Consider the following 14,172-nt stretch of genomic DNA (forward strand, 5'->3'; position numbering starts at 1 on the left):
ACTTTGGTTGCGCATACAAGCGATATGGAATTCTCTTCCTCAAGCAGATATTCAACATCTGTTTGACTCCATGCCACGTCGTATAGCAGCACTTATTGCAGCGCGTGGTGGCTGCACCAAATACTGATTTCGGACGCTTAATTTGTTTCTTTTGTTTTGAAAATTTCATCATTTATTTGTATCAGTACAAGTCGTTTCTGCATTAAATTTCATTTGATTCTGATGATTCTTTCATGGTGTTGCATTTTCTACAAACAGCAGTTTAGAAATTGACTGGAATATTTTCTACTTATGGTAGACATTTAATTCATAAATTTCAATAACAGATATTGCAATAATTTTAGATAGTTACAATGTCCTGAAAAAGTTCTGAATATTGACGGATCTAGGAATCAATACAATATTATGCAGCTGTAAGTAACAAAACAAACAACATAAATGACATATAAATTTTAGTGAATAAACCATTTTTTAATCAATGATGAGTTTGTGTGCTGTTTACTTTAATATTACTTTTTTCTTCACTATATGACATCATAATAACAAATTATAAAGGAATTTAAAATAATTCCATGACAAAATTTCTAAATTGAGATTCAAAAAAATATGTAGAATAAGGCTTTAAATTTTTCATTCCCCCCCCCCCCCAAAAAAAGGGAACAAAATTGAAAATAATTATTTTTAAAAGGAAAGCTTCACATTGTGCGGATAGAATTACAAAAAATTAAAGTAATCAAAAATACTTTTATTTTTTTGAATATCAAGAGATCTAAGTATAGATAGAAATTTCATGAAGCTTGTAAATAACAAAACAAACAGCCAAAATTGCATATAAATTCAGTTCGATGTTATTTTAAAATTAATTATGTATCTTTGTGCTGTTATCTTTTATACTGTGACTCTTACAATATACCATCATAATAATAAATCATAAGATAATAAAAAATTTACCTTATAAATCATTAACATATAGAATTTTAAAGGAGGCAAAAGAATATTAATTTTGGTACTTCATGCACGCACTTGATATGTATATAGAGCCTATAAATATTAATCAAGACAAGACATTTGTTAAGTTTAAATATTTATTATAAAAATAGAATATACAATCTTGAAGTATTTTGTGAAACAACGAACCAGTTTTGCCAAATATCACATAGAAAAGTTCTAAAACGTTTCAGTAAAAACTCTCTGTAAAATTGCACATTCATGATCAATTAAAGTTTATGTATTGAATATGCACATAAAGTTTATGACTTGTATGCCTAGACCAGGGGTTTCCAACTTACAAGGCCGAGGGACCGAAATTTAAAACTTCAGTAAAATGGCGGACCACAACTTTAATCAAAATTTTATATAGTATTCTTATGCTTAAAGGAACATTAAATATTACTGCCAAGTTGTACAAAACAAAAGTATAAAATAACAAATTAAAATAAGAATCAGATAAAAATATTTAATCACATATTAAAAAACTGGCTACAATAACTTCAATGTGCACCTATTTTTTAAACAATTAATGCACAACAGATATCAAATTGTTAAGATGTGAAACTTAAAATTTTTGGCAATAATTTTACTACCCGTTCAAGTGTACTACGTACATTATTCCAAAATTGACCAGAAAATTAATACTGTAATTTGTGGTATTTTCAATTCAAGTATTAATTAAAAACAAAAGGCATACTTAAACAGTAGTATTGCAAACCCATGATCAGTGATGGGAATGATATTGATATATATGCACACTATGGATTTTGTAACCATAAGCATAAATTAATATACAGATGTAACCAACTTTATTTGGGCGAGAAGTTCAACACAGAAATACAAGAAAAAATGCTGGTTTTCATAAGTTTCTGATATTTTTCAAGGTCATTTTGAAATTTTCAAGGATTTCATGGGGCTCTTGAAAACCAAAATGAAATTCAAGTACTTTTCAAGACCACGGGAAACCCGCATACAGTTAAAATATGTGCTATTGGGGTGATTACTTTAAAATCAATTTGATAATCTCTAGGCTCATACAAGCAGTTCACCAAACCAAAAAACATATTTAACAGGGTAAACATAGTAGTGAAATACATAAACAAGAACATAACATCTAGCATATGAAAAAGATATAGCAAAACAAGCTCAGAATTATCACATTTAAAACCATCAAAAGAAATATTCATATTTCAAATGTAAGGAAAATTCTTTTCGGATTATCACATTGGATAATTTTGCATGAAAAAAAAAACATTTCAAATACAATGAATTTTTATCATAATGTTAAATATTTAACATTATCTATTTGTAATGAAATATAACGTTTCTGTGTCATTGGTTGAAATGCCTTCTTGGAAACTTTAATTCAAATTACTACCCTAATGAACATTAAAATAAAGTATGAAAAACAAGTCAACTTAGGAAGCATAAAAGTAAAAACATATCAGAACAAAAGAGCATGTAAAACACAAAGAGCAAAACAAGCTCATAAACATTTAAGGAATAATGAATCAGATTATCTCCTGTCAATAAAATTAATGTAAAAGTCAGTAATTTCTTTTACCCGATCAATAAAAATTGTACAAAATAAAAAATTCAATTATTTTTTCTTTCAATTATTACACACACAAATCTATATAAAGTTCATATTCAAATAATAAATATATATTAAAATTTCTCTAAAAATAATATTAACTAAATCTTATTTTCACTAATCAAAATTTTATTTTTTGCACGAATAAGCTGCACTAGCTTTTTATGATAAATTTTCCATCTGCTTTGTCCTATATTAAAGCAGCCTATCTTATATTCTCCAACAATGACATAGTGTAATCTTGCTTCTATCTTCACACAACCGTGTAGTTTTGTCTTTGATACATCTAAATCATAAAAGCGAAGGCAGAGGTCAGCATAATCTTTTAAAATTGGAGCTCCAAAACATGCAGGAGGTGGATTTTTTGCTACAAGACAAGGGAACAAAATCAAAGATATGTAAATGTTAAAAATAATAAGAAACTAATTAAATAACAAATGACAACATCCTACAATTATTAACCAAACAGTGACAGTATAAGTAACAAAGTTTTGGGAAATGAACCATAATTTAATAGGGAGATAGAACCTATGTGTTGCACTAGCAACTCAGCTTGCTTGAAACAAGATTTTGATAAATTTTTCAACTAAGCAATTTCATTATAAAATATACAGAAAACTCATCATTATAAAGTACAAAAACTTATAAGCAAATTTCTAGAAATGTGTTAAATTTTCAAGTTAACCAAACATGATTTACTTTAGTAACCAAACATGATTTACAAAAAATTTTATGAAACTTTTATTAAATGATTTCCATTAATGTTCAGAATGTAAGAATCACTAAGCTCATATTGCATAATTAATGATTAATAACAAAAATAACTCTGAAAATTTGGTTTGATTTTATTGAATACCTTTCAACACGTTCGCTGCCACTGACCCACTAGCGTGTCACCTCCTGGTATGCCGACGATGCGCCAGCGCGTCGCATTTAAACCATTAAAACCCTGTTCTGCAATCAGGCTTCTGAGGATGGAAATATCATTTTTAGTGGCAGCAAATGTGTTAAGGTTTCTAAATTCTGATGCAGTTCTTGCTTAGAATAACTAAAGTAATAAACACTAGTTACAAGCTAATTGTTGTATCTCCTGTTCAAAAAAATTTCTTTTAACGTTCTTAATTTATTCCTTGTTCCTAAAATTCTGAAAGCATCAAATATCATTGATAAGCATGAGTAATTGCAAGATTTAAACACCTCTAAAGTTTTATTTAAATATTTCTTGAAAAATCAGACAAATGTAAATACTGAAAATGTCCTTTCTATTACTGCAGAGCATTGTGTATTAAGTCCAGCGTCACAACGGAAAAATATAGTGAATAAATATAATTTATTATATCTTCTTACATCATTTAACAACAAATGTTTGTTTAAATCTTAAACAAGAATAATGTAAGATTTCAGAAAAAGCAGAGAAAATAAGACTATAATAAACAGTATGTCATGAAATAAAAAAGCATAAGATTGTAAAAAAAAAAAAATCAAAAAACATTTATATATTGAACGCAAATTAATACTTATATTTCAATGGTAATTACATTACTATACCTGATATGGTTTCATTATAAATGGTAAGCTTATCTATAGTAACAGTGAAGGATATTCCATACTCCTCAGGAAGATACGTCAAATTTACACAACCTGCAAAAGGAAAAAAAAATTCTGCAAAAAAATATCAACGTGTATTATAAAACAAATTTTTCTTAATATTAAAACCTTTACAACGAAAAACATTTAACTACTAAACATCTGAGTTTACTTATGAAGAAAACATTAAAAAAAATTATTAAACACTTGTATCTAAACTGATATTTTCTTACTAAATTCAAAGACAACTAACTTTGCCAACTATAAAGTTGGAATTAAATAAACCGTGTAGTGCCCGATAATCTTGTCCCCAGATAACGGAGTTAGAGGTAAATGTTCAACTTTTTGGTAAATTTCCTAGTTATTTCAATAAACCGAAGGGACTGTGTAGAGTTCAAATCCCTGATTAGGCAAGGATGTTGTTTAATTTTCTGTAAGCAGGGGTCTGTCCAGGAAAAATTTACTATAGTTTAGAAGTACCTTCACAAATGCAACTTAAAAAAGCGCCAGTTGAACAAAAAACATTTAAAAAAAAAAAAAAAAAACAAGTTTTAAGACAGTGAGACACTCTACCCAGCCTCTTAAAATTTTATTTTTGTAAAAAACAATCAATCTTGGGTTAATTACGGACTTCTACTTGCAATGGAACCCAATGGATTGCTATCGTAATAAAATGAATGATGATAAATAAATATAATGATAATATATATAATAATAATAAATGATGACGTAATAAAAGAATTCGTTTCCTGCCCGGTTCGTAAGAAGAGAGCTTTTCCCTCCCATGCCTGGTAGAAGAAAATGAGCTAGTACCAAGTAAGCCCCGTTCTTGTTGCAATCTATGGAGAGAGAAAAAAAAGAAGCTTTTTCGCCAGCTGTCTTCTACGAATAGGAAGCAGATACTGCGGGGTGGTAAATCTAAACGGCTACTTACGCTATATTAAAGAGACGACGAAACCATAAACTTTACAGGGATTTGAAATTGAAACTAATATCTCAAATATTATTATAAATTAATTCTAACAGACTTTTGTTTTTTATGAAAAAAAAAAATTTTCTGCAAAACTTTTTTTTGGATGGCACAGTCAAAAAAGTTATAATGAAAATAGTGTTAGTACAGTTAAATGCATGTTTTTATTAAATTCAAATTGAAATTTAACTTTAGACAATAATTTTTATGGATTTTTAATTTTGGACACAATTTTAAGCCCAAAATTTTACAATAGCAAAATTGTTTTTGATTATATGTTAAAAATAGAAATTCAACAGTCATAAATGATTTTTTATTTGTAGTGACAATTTTTGAAAATATTTTCTAACTTCACCTTATTTTTGTGTTGATTTTTTAATTGTACACAAAATAGGTTACTCTTATAAAAATAACCTTGACACACCCCTGGTTGTACTATCTGTCTTTGCTGTGGGAGCAACGTTGGTCCACATAATATGGCATTCCTGAAAGAGTGGCACACAGATCTGCCTGACCGATACTCGAATAACGAATGTCAACAGGTGGACATTGAGAAAAAAAGAAAGGTTGTTGCAATCATAAAAAGTATGATTATTGTAAAGTCAAAAATCCTAAAATATAGTAGTTAACTGTGCTGCATTATGTTTTACGGAAAAATTTGTAAAAAGAAGACATAATACAATTTACAGATAATTTATTGCTTCTTAGAAATACATTTTATTAACAATATTAAAATTTTAGCATGAACTTCTTTCCCTTACAAGGCCCTTCCTTTCTTGACCAAACATAACTGTCAAAAGCATGGAGACAAGGAGAGAAAATTCTAAAAAGTGTATTAATTTTTACAAATAAACTGTTGAAGGATATTTACTCTGCTTGGCACTATCTTTCATTATATATAAAATGTAAGGCTGTCACCCGACCACAATTTATCACAAAGTGTGCAGTATTTTATATCTATTATTTTCTCAAAATTGCACCAATACAATACTGTATTCAACAGTTTTTGAAAGATGAAAGTTTAAGAAACTAACATAAAAGAAAGTTGTTAGAGTCTTCAAAATCACTTTTCATTAATTTAAACTGTAATAAGATTAGATTTTAAAAAATATAAAAACTGAGAAATGTGTAGTTTTAAATTACTTACACAAAACCACTAATTTCTTTTTATTACTTTAAAGTTTTGAGGAAAAATTCATAGAAGTTCTAAAAACGCCATTTCACCAAATATAATAAGTGCACTTCATCTTTTACCCTTTTTGAAAAAGATTAAGCTGCCTTATAAAATTATATTATCAAAATTTATCATAAAAAACATCAAGAAAACAAATTTTAAAAAAAAATGTGAACCTATGCCCATTGGCCGAAGAATCATGTGTATATAAGCGTCTCCTTAGTGGGAATTAGCAAAACTTTCACAATTTAAATTCCGTAAAAATTTCGACTGACTATAAGTTTTTGATTAGCGAAAGTTCAGAACCAATGGTCTTGAGAAACGCAGAATTCCACAATGTTCCCAGAAAAATCATATAGCATGCGCTCTTAACTTTAAAACCCGAAAGACACGGAATTCCGGGATTCCAACATACAATCACACCTCTTATGGACAAAAGTTTATTATTATAAAATACGAATTCATAGAAGTTAACTTGGAACTGCCGCAGATTTGTAAAAGCAGAAACAAAAGGTTCTCACACTCCAAAAGGAAAAAACAAAGGTCCCTTGCCGACATTATAAAAAGACTAACTCTGAAAGAAGTGACAGGTTTGTTCTCAGTTCAGCCGTTTTGGAACAGATGATAAACTCACTTAAATTATGTGATATTTCAAATGCATTAAATGTAAGCAAAGATGGTTTATGTTTGATAAGTAGAAAATACTGCTGATGACTGAACAAAGAATGCATTGACCTAATTTTAAACCATGACTGATATTTCTATTAATGGATATTCAGAAAATGATTAGTGCAAATAAATTATCTCTCTAGAAAATATTTTACCCCCTGTATTTTTTTAATGCAAAATTTTTATTTTTTCACTTGTTGACATGTGCTTATATTCACTTGTTTACACTTAGAGATTTAAAAATAATTATTGCCATATAAGACAAATAAAAGAGCAGAATGATGGTACGTTCTAGGGAAGCCTCTGGCCCAAAAATGAATGTCATGCTAATAAAATACAATTTAGATTAACTAATATTTATTACTTTTCGCTACATTTTTACTTACTCTGTCTATTTTTTAAGATTCATATTTAATTATGCCTAATGAAACACCGCAGATTTTTTTTAAATGGATAATTTACATTTTTGATCCTGCTACTTAGTGGGGATTTTTGTAAAGATATCAGGAAAGCTTTATCTATATTTTATAAAGAATTTTTTAATTTGTTCAAAATTTCTATTTTGTTTCTTAGTACTAGTACTGTCGGTGCAAAACTGTAAAATATTTTGTAATGAAATTAAGTTTTCAAATATATTTTAATTCAATAAAAAATAGTTTATTTATAACAAAGAGATGTAATATCTCCACTCTTAAAATTAGATAAAATTCATTTGTCTGTTGAAGAGCCAGTGGCGTAGCCTCCTAGGGGCTAGGCGGGGCAGTGCCCCGGGGCCCTCAAGCTCAGGGGGGCCCTCGAATCCTTACCAGAAATCTCGATTGAACTGAACTTTTGGAAATTTCTCCCATTTTCAAAATAAATATGACAGGTTGCGACCCCACTTTAATCAAGACAACTCAGTTGAGAGAAATTCAAAAGTTAGGCCTAGGGAATTCTTCTAAATTCTTTCTGTAGGTTGGCAGTGTTGTCAATTTGACGGATAGTGATATGTGCGTTTTATTATTCATCGATATGCGTTTTATTGTGAATTCGAGTTTAGAATTTTTTTCGAGAACGGTTAAAAAATTAATGCTGTATCAGGAGTAAGTAAGCTAATGTCAATAAACTTTTTTGCACTGGTCAATATAGTGGTTCAATTTTATTTGATTTTACCACTCATATTGATGTCCGTTAAGTCAATAAATCGTGTCAAATCTATAGATTTCGGCTACAGCTCATTGTATAACGCGAAATATCGTGAAAAAAGGCAAGTCACCTGCAGTAGGTACATTAGTTCAGGTCCGAGGGCAGGAGATCGTTCATGGTCTCTGTAATGCCTTTCCTTTCCAATAAATAAGCAGACCAGATTTTTAAAACAATAAAACTTAACTTTATTTAAAAACAAAAGAAATAGGCATTGTTTTCCAGTAAGAGCTTCCAGCTCTTAGAATACCAAGGGAGACCCTCTCCCGATTATATCAAACATACAACTACCTTTCTCTCTCTCGCATCCCTCCGACGGGATGACAAAATGCGCCAAGTGCGCCTTAAAAGGTCGCCAACCATTGCAGTCTCCACCGTTAAATGTGGTAACACTAACGGTGATAATTTTTTTTCCGGGGATTCCCCAATGACACTTGTAGCGTATCATTGCGTTTCTCTTTCCTTTTATTTTACTTTTAACGTCGTCAGTGAACAGTGAGTACCTACCTACTCGAGCACAATCTAATATTGTATTGTTTAAATAAATTAGAAAACTAAAATTATGGATAAAAAGAAGAAACCCAGTGGTGCATTTAAACGCAAATAACGCCAAGAAAGAGAAGATAGTAAACAAAAATTACCCAAAATTGACAAGTGTTTTAGTCAGCCTTCAGCAAGTACATCTGGCCAAAATATTTATATTGATAGTGACTCAAATAATGTGGTAACTGCAGTGTTGGTTGAGAAGCCTACTGAAGAAGATTCGACAATTATTGCAGTTGGAGATACCTCCGCCGCCGATCATGTGAACGTGGATGATGTTTGCATGACACACATAAGAGCGGAGGGTTTTGGAGGAACCACAGACCTCTACATTTTTCGAAAATGTGTACGACAAATCTTCTTATGACTTGGGAAACTTACAAGATATTAAGTGATAACGAAATGCGTCCAATTCTTGATATGGGGCCTTTACAGCCTTCAGGACCTTTTCCAACAGACATCAACCAGAACAATAGGTGTTTTTCAAAATCGTACTACGTTTCATGTTCTAAATATGGTGGACCAGTTAATCGTTTTTGGTTGTGTTATTCCAAAATACTAGACGCTGCCTATTGTCAACCCTGCTGGTTATTTGCTTCACAAAGGAATAATGTTTGGTGTACGGGAATTCGAGATTGGAAGCATTTATCAGAAAGAATTAAACAACACAGTTGTTCGAGTGGCCATTCGGAAGCATGTGCTGTGTGTGAATTTTGTAAAAAAAACGATACTAATACTATCGACAAGGAACTTGAAAATGAAATTCGCAAAGAAGCATCATTTTGGAAAATGGTTCTTCAAAGGCTATTCGATATCATACTTACCCTAGCAAAGAGTTCTTTGGTTTTGAGAGGACATCAAGAAGACTTAAGTCAGAAAGGATACCACGGAAATTTTCTGTCCTTTGTAGTGCTTGTCGCCCGATATGATCACATTTTGTGGCAAGTTTTGGATATGCCCAAAGATAATAATAATTATTTCTAAGTTTTTTTATCGTTTTATTTTGTTTATAATTATTAACTGTTTAATATCAGGACTTTTTTGAAATTGTGCTTTTTCATGTTTTTAGGATCTACAAGATATCTGAGTGCAACAATTCAAAATGAAATGATTGAGAGCTTGGGGACCCAAACTCGAAACCCATCTGCTAGAACAAATTAGAGCGTCACCGTTTTTTGCCATCATAATGGATACGACATAGGACATATCGAAGGTAGATCAGCTAAGCATTGTTGTGAGGTATTCAGTAATAACCAGATCGGAAAATGGACAGCCAATTGATATAGAAGTAAAAGAAGTGTTTCTAGGCTTTTATGCAGCCATCAAACATGGCGCAGTAGATTTAGTCAACCAAGTGACAATATTATTTATCGACAAACATATTGATTTAAAAAAATGTGTGGGGCAAGGCTATGATGGAGCCAGTGTGATGAGTGGTGTGTAGAATGGTGAACAAAAACATATTAAGGATATCCAGCCTAACGCAGAGTACGTACATTGTGTCACTCATAATTTAAATTTGGTGATAAATGATGCCGTTAGCAGTTGTGTGGAAATACAGATTCTTTTCGCAACGTTGCAAGATTTGTATAACTTTTTCGGAAACAGCATCAAACGTTGGGATCTACTGTCAAAATTCACTGGCGAATCGGACACCACTCTCAAAAAACTAAATCCGACTAGATGGTCCAGTAGGGTCAATACGATATCTGCAATAAAACTTCGTTATTTTAATATTATCAAAGCATTATCAGAAATAGTTCTAAAGAGTCCTAATAAAAATGAGCGTAGTGAAGTAGAGAGTATTAAAACAAAAATGCTAAATTTCGAGTTCGTGTTGCTTTGCGAATTCATGCACAGGAACGACATCAATTATGCATCCAAAACTTTACAAAAATGCGACATCAATTTGGGCGAGGCGAGTAAGAAAGGCGAAACGAAGTTTTAGCAGAGACCAAAGCAAAGTTGTAAATTTATAGAAAGGATTTCGAATTATTCAAGAGCAAAGCCAGTGAAACTGCAAGAAAATATGGTATTGATACCCATTTTCAAGAAAAAAAGCAAAGAAAAGTTAAAAAAAACATTTTGATGAATTAGCTGCTGGTCACCGTTTTCCAAACCGAGAAAAATATTTAAAATTGAGATTTTTAATAATGTACTAGACAATAATGTACTCAATTAGATACACGTTTTATTGGTACTGTCATATATTCGATTTTCTAACACTAACATTTTTATTACATGTTGATGAAGCAACTTTAGTACAAAAGTGTGACGAATTCCACAGAAAATATTCAGATATAATGGGCCCTAGTTTTTCACTTCAATTTATTAATATTTACCACCTAGTTTTACCCCAACTAACTCAAGCCTGGACTGTTCGCCAATTATGTAAGGAAATAATGAGCAAATATGGAGTGCTAGAATGCGACCTAACGGAAGTATTTACAGCAATGTTATTATACTTTACAATTCCTGTCACTTCTGCAACAGCTGAAAGGTCATTTAGCAAATTAAAAATAATAAAAAATTATTTAAGAAATAATATGGGCCAAACTCGACTCCGACATTTATCTCTAATAGCAATTGAAAACAAAACCGCATCAAGCCTGGATTTAAACGAAGTCATTGATACTTTTGCGAAAACTAAAGCTAGGAAAAAATTGTAAATGTTATTTAGTCAGTTGGTAGGCCCGACCTTTATATAATAAACCCTTGAATCTTCACTATTTCGTTTTATTAACCAAACCTACACCAAGTATTAATTGTAATTTATGTTGTTACTGCTTATTATTTTTATTACCTGCCCTGCAGTGCACAAAAAAGAGCTTAAGTAGCTTAGCATTGTTAAAGTATTTGTATATTTCATATTTTTATTTGATAAAACCTAATCAGTTTACATAGCAGTGGGGCCCCATTTTTAAATTTGCCCCAGGGCCCTTGGTTACCTAGCTACGCCACTGTGAAGAGCCGACAAATGAATCAGAGCATCTTAGAGCGAGTACGAATCAGTAAGTCAGGGAAGTACTTACAAATTGCACTAAATTATACAACTGGAAATTTAATTAAAAATGAAGCACGCACATTTATAATTAATTTAAACTTACATTATTCCTACCTTGATAAATATTTAAATACGCATAAATTTTACCTGTATCATTCAAGCCTATTTTTGGTGCCTCTATATGTGCACAGCATCCACAGGTATTGTTTGAACAAAGGCACCCATAACTATTTTCATCCAGGTCAGAGTTCACTTCGTATCCATATGTTATTACTAAAAGTATAAAATTAAAATAAAAAGAAATTAAAAGATTTGAAGACTCCTGATTTTTATTTTTTGATAGCACTTAAACAACAAAAATTTAATTAAGTCAAAATGAAAATTAACAATCAGTTAAAAAGTTGGAATTCCTAGAAATTTACAGCTTAATCTATTGTTTGTTACATTAAGTAAAAACTACTAAATGCACACTTAGGTAAAATTTTTTATAATCCACTTAGGTTCCTATCTTTCATATAAGTTGTAATATAATATATTGTTGAAGTAGTTCACCAATCTGCAATTATTTTCACTTAGTCAGAAAGAATTTGAACATTTAAATTCATTCTGTGTAGATTCTATTCTTCTGCAGTAAATGCTATTCTTTCCCTTCAGTATCCACCACAGTTCTTATTGAGAAAGACTTAAAAATGCCCTTTATGGAGGGGGGAAGTTCTGAAAATTATTATTCATCCATAACCATACATTATACTGGAAATTTTTAAAAATTATACTACGATAACTTAAAAAGAAATGTTCAAAGCTTTCACGGGCACCTTAAAATAACTCTGATACAAGCAGCCATTTCCAACCTAAGAAAATTATTTCTAAAGAAGAAATTCAACTATGATATTAATCTTGATCGGCTATGCATCTGTGAAGAATATGTTACACGTCGTATGCGTATAGTAATGTCTAGAGTTGTTAATTAATGGAGAAAATAATAATAATAAAAAAAACTGTTTTACATCGTGTAAACCTTTAGTGCACGGGTTCCGAAGCAAATAATTAACAACACATAGAGAATTCATAAACATACTTACGAAAAGCTGATAAGACTGAAAGTCCAAAAAAATAATGCTTCATAATAAACAGTTATTAAAGATATATTACAATTTGATTTATTTTATTGAAATTACATACATTTGCTGACTTCTGTGCTCAATATAGGCTTATAAGTCATTGTCAAGTAGAAAATACAGATAGAACAATTCAGAGAAAGACATCACAAGGAATACATCCAGGATTACGGCGGGATTCGAACCCGCTACCTCCACGCTTAAGGCCGTTCGCTCTCTCGATCGGGAGAAAAGCAACCCCCATGTTATTCTATGGACAGTTCAGTACTGCATAAAATCGTCAATTTTCAAGATAATAACGTTCTGTTTTTTGGAAACGAAAGAAAATAAAAATATCTTTATTATCCTGTCTGGAATTAAATTAAAAATTTTTTTTACTATTTTTTAAATTCGAAAAACTCATTCCAACTTCCAACAGTTTTTATCCATAGTAGTTTTTCTCTCATCTAGTTTTTAAGAAGGGAAAATTAAGGTTAAATTCTTATCTTTCATTTAAAAAAAAAAAGAATAGAATTATTTTTAAATTTGACCGAGAAAAATGGTACAAAGACATCACGAAATTTGAACTTTAAATCTAAGCTAACTGAGTTATTGTGCTGCCACCTACAATGAAGGCGTTGATTTACCTAATTATGCGAAGTGAAAAAAAAAGCAACCCCTTTAGTCGGCTGGTCACTGATTGGTTTAAGGAATGGCGGTTCATTCGAAAAAAGTAGCCGAATTTTAGCCTCTCCTTACTGGTAGAATAAGTGATTTTCTTTACTTGTAGAAATTTCTTAATGTTTTGCGAATTTTATTTTGGAAAGCGCTTTACGTCTTTGATCTTTCCTTCGATTCTTAAAGTTCCGGAATAAAAGATAAGAATTAATATTATGGGTATGCATTGAAATCTGGTATTATACAAATGGAAAGACACTATACTTTATTATTATTATTTAGTCAGCAGTTAGTAATCCGTCACCGAGCCTCGATAGCGAACTAGGCAGCGCGTCCGTCTCATAATCAACCCCCTTCCCCTGAATGAATGATTCTGTATTTCTTTCATTAAAATATAGAAATCAACAAATCGGAAAATTTGCAAAAGTTTTTAATAAATTTTTTTTGAGTTATCGATAAAAAAAATTCACAAATTTAAAAACATTAACTGTGAAATTTTCTGATTTACTCTCAATAAATTTTATTTGAATTGAGTTTACAAAATATGCATTTACCCATACATTAAAAACAGGAATTCAGGGGAAAAGTTATATGAAGCTTTATTTGGAATAAATTGATTCTGCGATTTTTACAACTTTCAGGTTATTAGCAAAATACAATTTTTTTTTATTTCAAGGAATAGTA

At 30.7% G+C, this 14,172-nt stretch overlaps 1 protein-coding gene across 2 annotated transcripts; it reads right to left on the reverse strand.

Moving 5' to 3' along the window:
* Positions 1 to 1,067: 1,067 nt before the first annotated feature.
* On the reverse strand, positions 1,068 to 12,853 carry LOC110282367 (uncharacterized). Of its 2 annotated transcripts, none has more exons than XM_087151162.1 (4): positions 12,796 to 12,853; positions 11,861 to 11,986; positions 4,133 to 4,225; positions 1,068 to 2,951 (listed from the first exon to the last, which is right to left on the reverse strand). In XM_087151162.1, the coding sequence occupies exons 1-4, from the start codon at positions 12,836 to 12,838 to the stop codon at positions 2,686 to 2,688; spliced, it is 528 nt and encodes a 175-aa protein (XP_087007288.1). In that variant the 5' UTR covers positions 12,839 to 12,853; the 3' UTR covers positions 1,068 to 2,685. The 2 variants fall into 2 exon arrangements, with proteins under 2 accessions (XP_087007288.1, XP_087007287.1); XM_087151161.1 differs by lacking the exon at positions 12,796 to 12,853 and adding an exon at positions 12,732 to 12,785.
* Positions 12,854 to 14,172: the final 1,319 nt, after the last annotated feature.

The sequence above is a fragment of the Parasteatoda tepidariorum genome, chromosome 9 (assembly GCF_982258835.1).
Source record: "Parasteatoda tepidariorum strain Cologne lab strain chromosome 9, Ptep-v5.0, whole genome shotgun sequence".
In the NCBI taxonomy this organism is placed as follows: Eukaryota; Metazoa; Arthropoda; class Arachnida; order Araneae; family Theridiidae; genus Parasteatoda; species Parasteatoda tepidariorum.

Coding starts and splice junctions, on each gene's coding strand:
- LOC110282367 (XM_087151161.1), bottom strand. CDS start 12,783: ATGAATTCTCTATGTGTTGTTAATTATTTGCTTCGGAACCCGTGCACT. Junction 11,987..12,731: donor TCGGAACCCGTGCACTAAAG/GTTTACACGATG, acceptor TTATACTTTTAG/TAATAACATATGGATACGAA. Junction 4,226..11,860: donor AATAGGCTTGAATGATACAG/GTAAAATTTATG, acceptor TTCCTTTTGCAG/GTTGTGTAAATTTGACGTAT.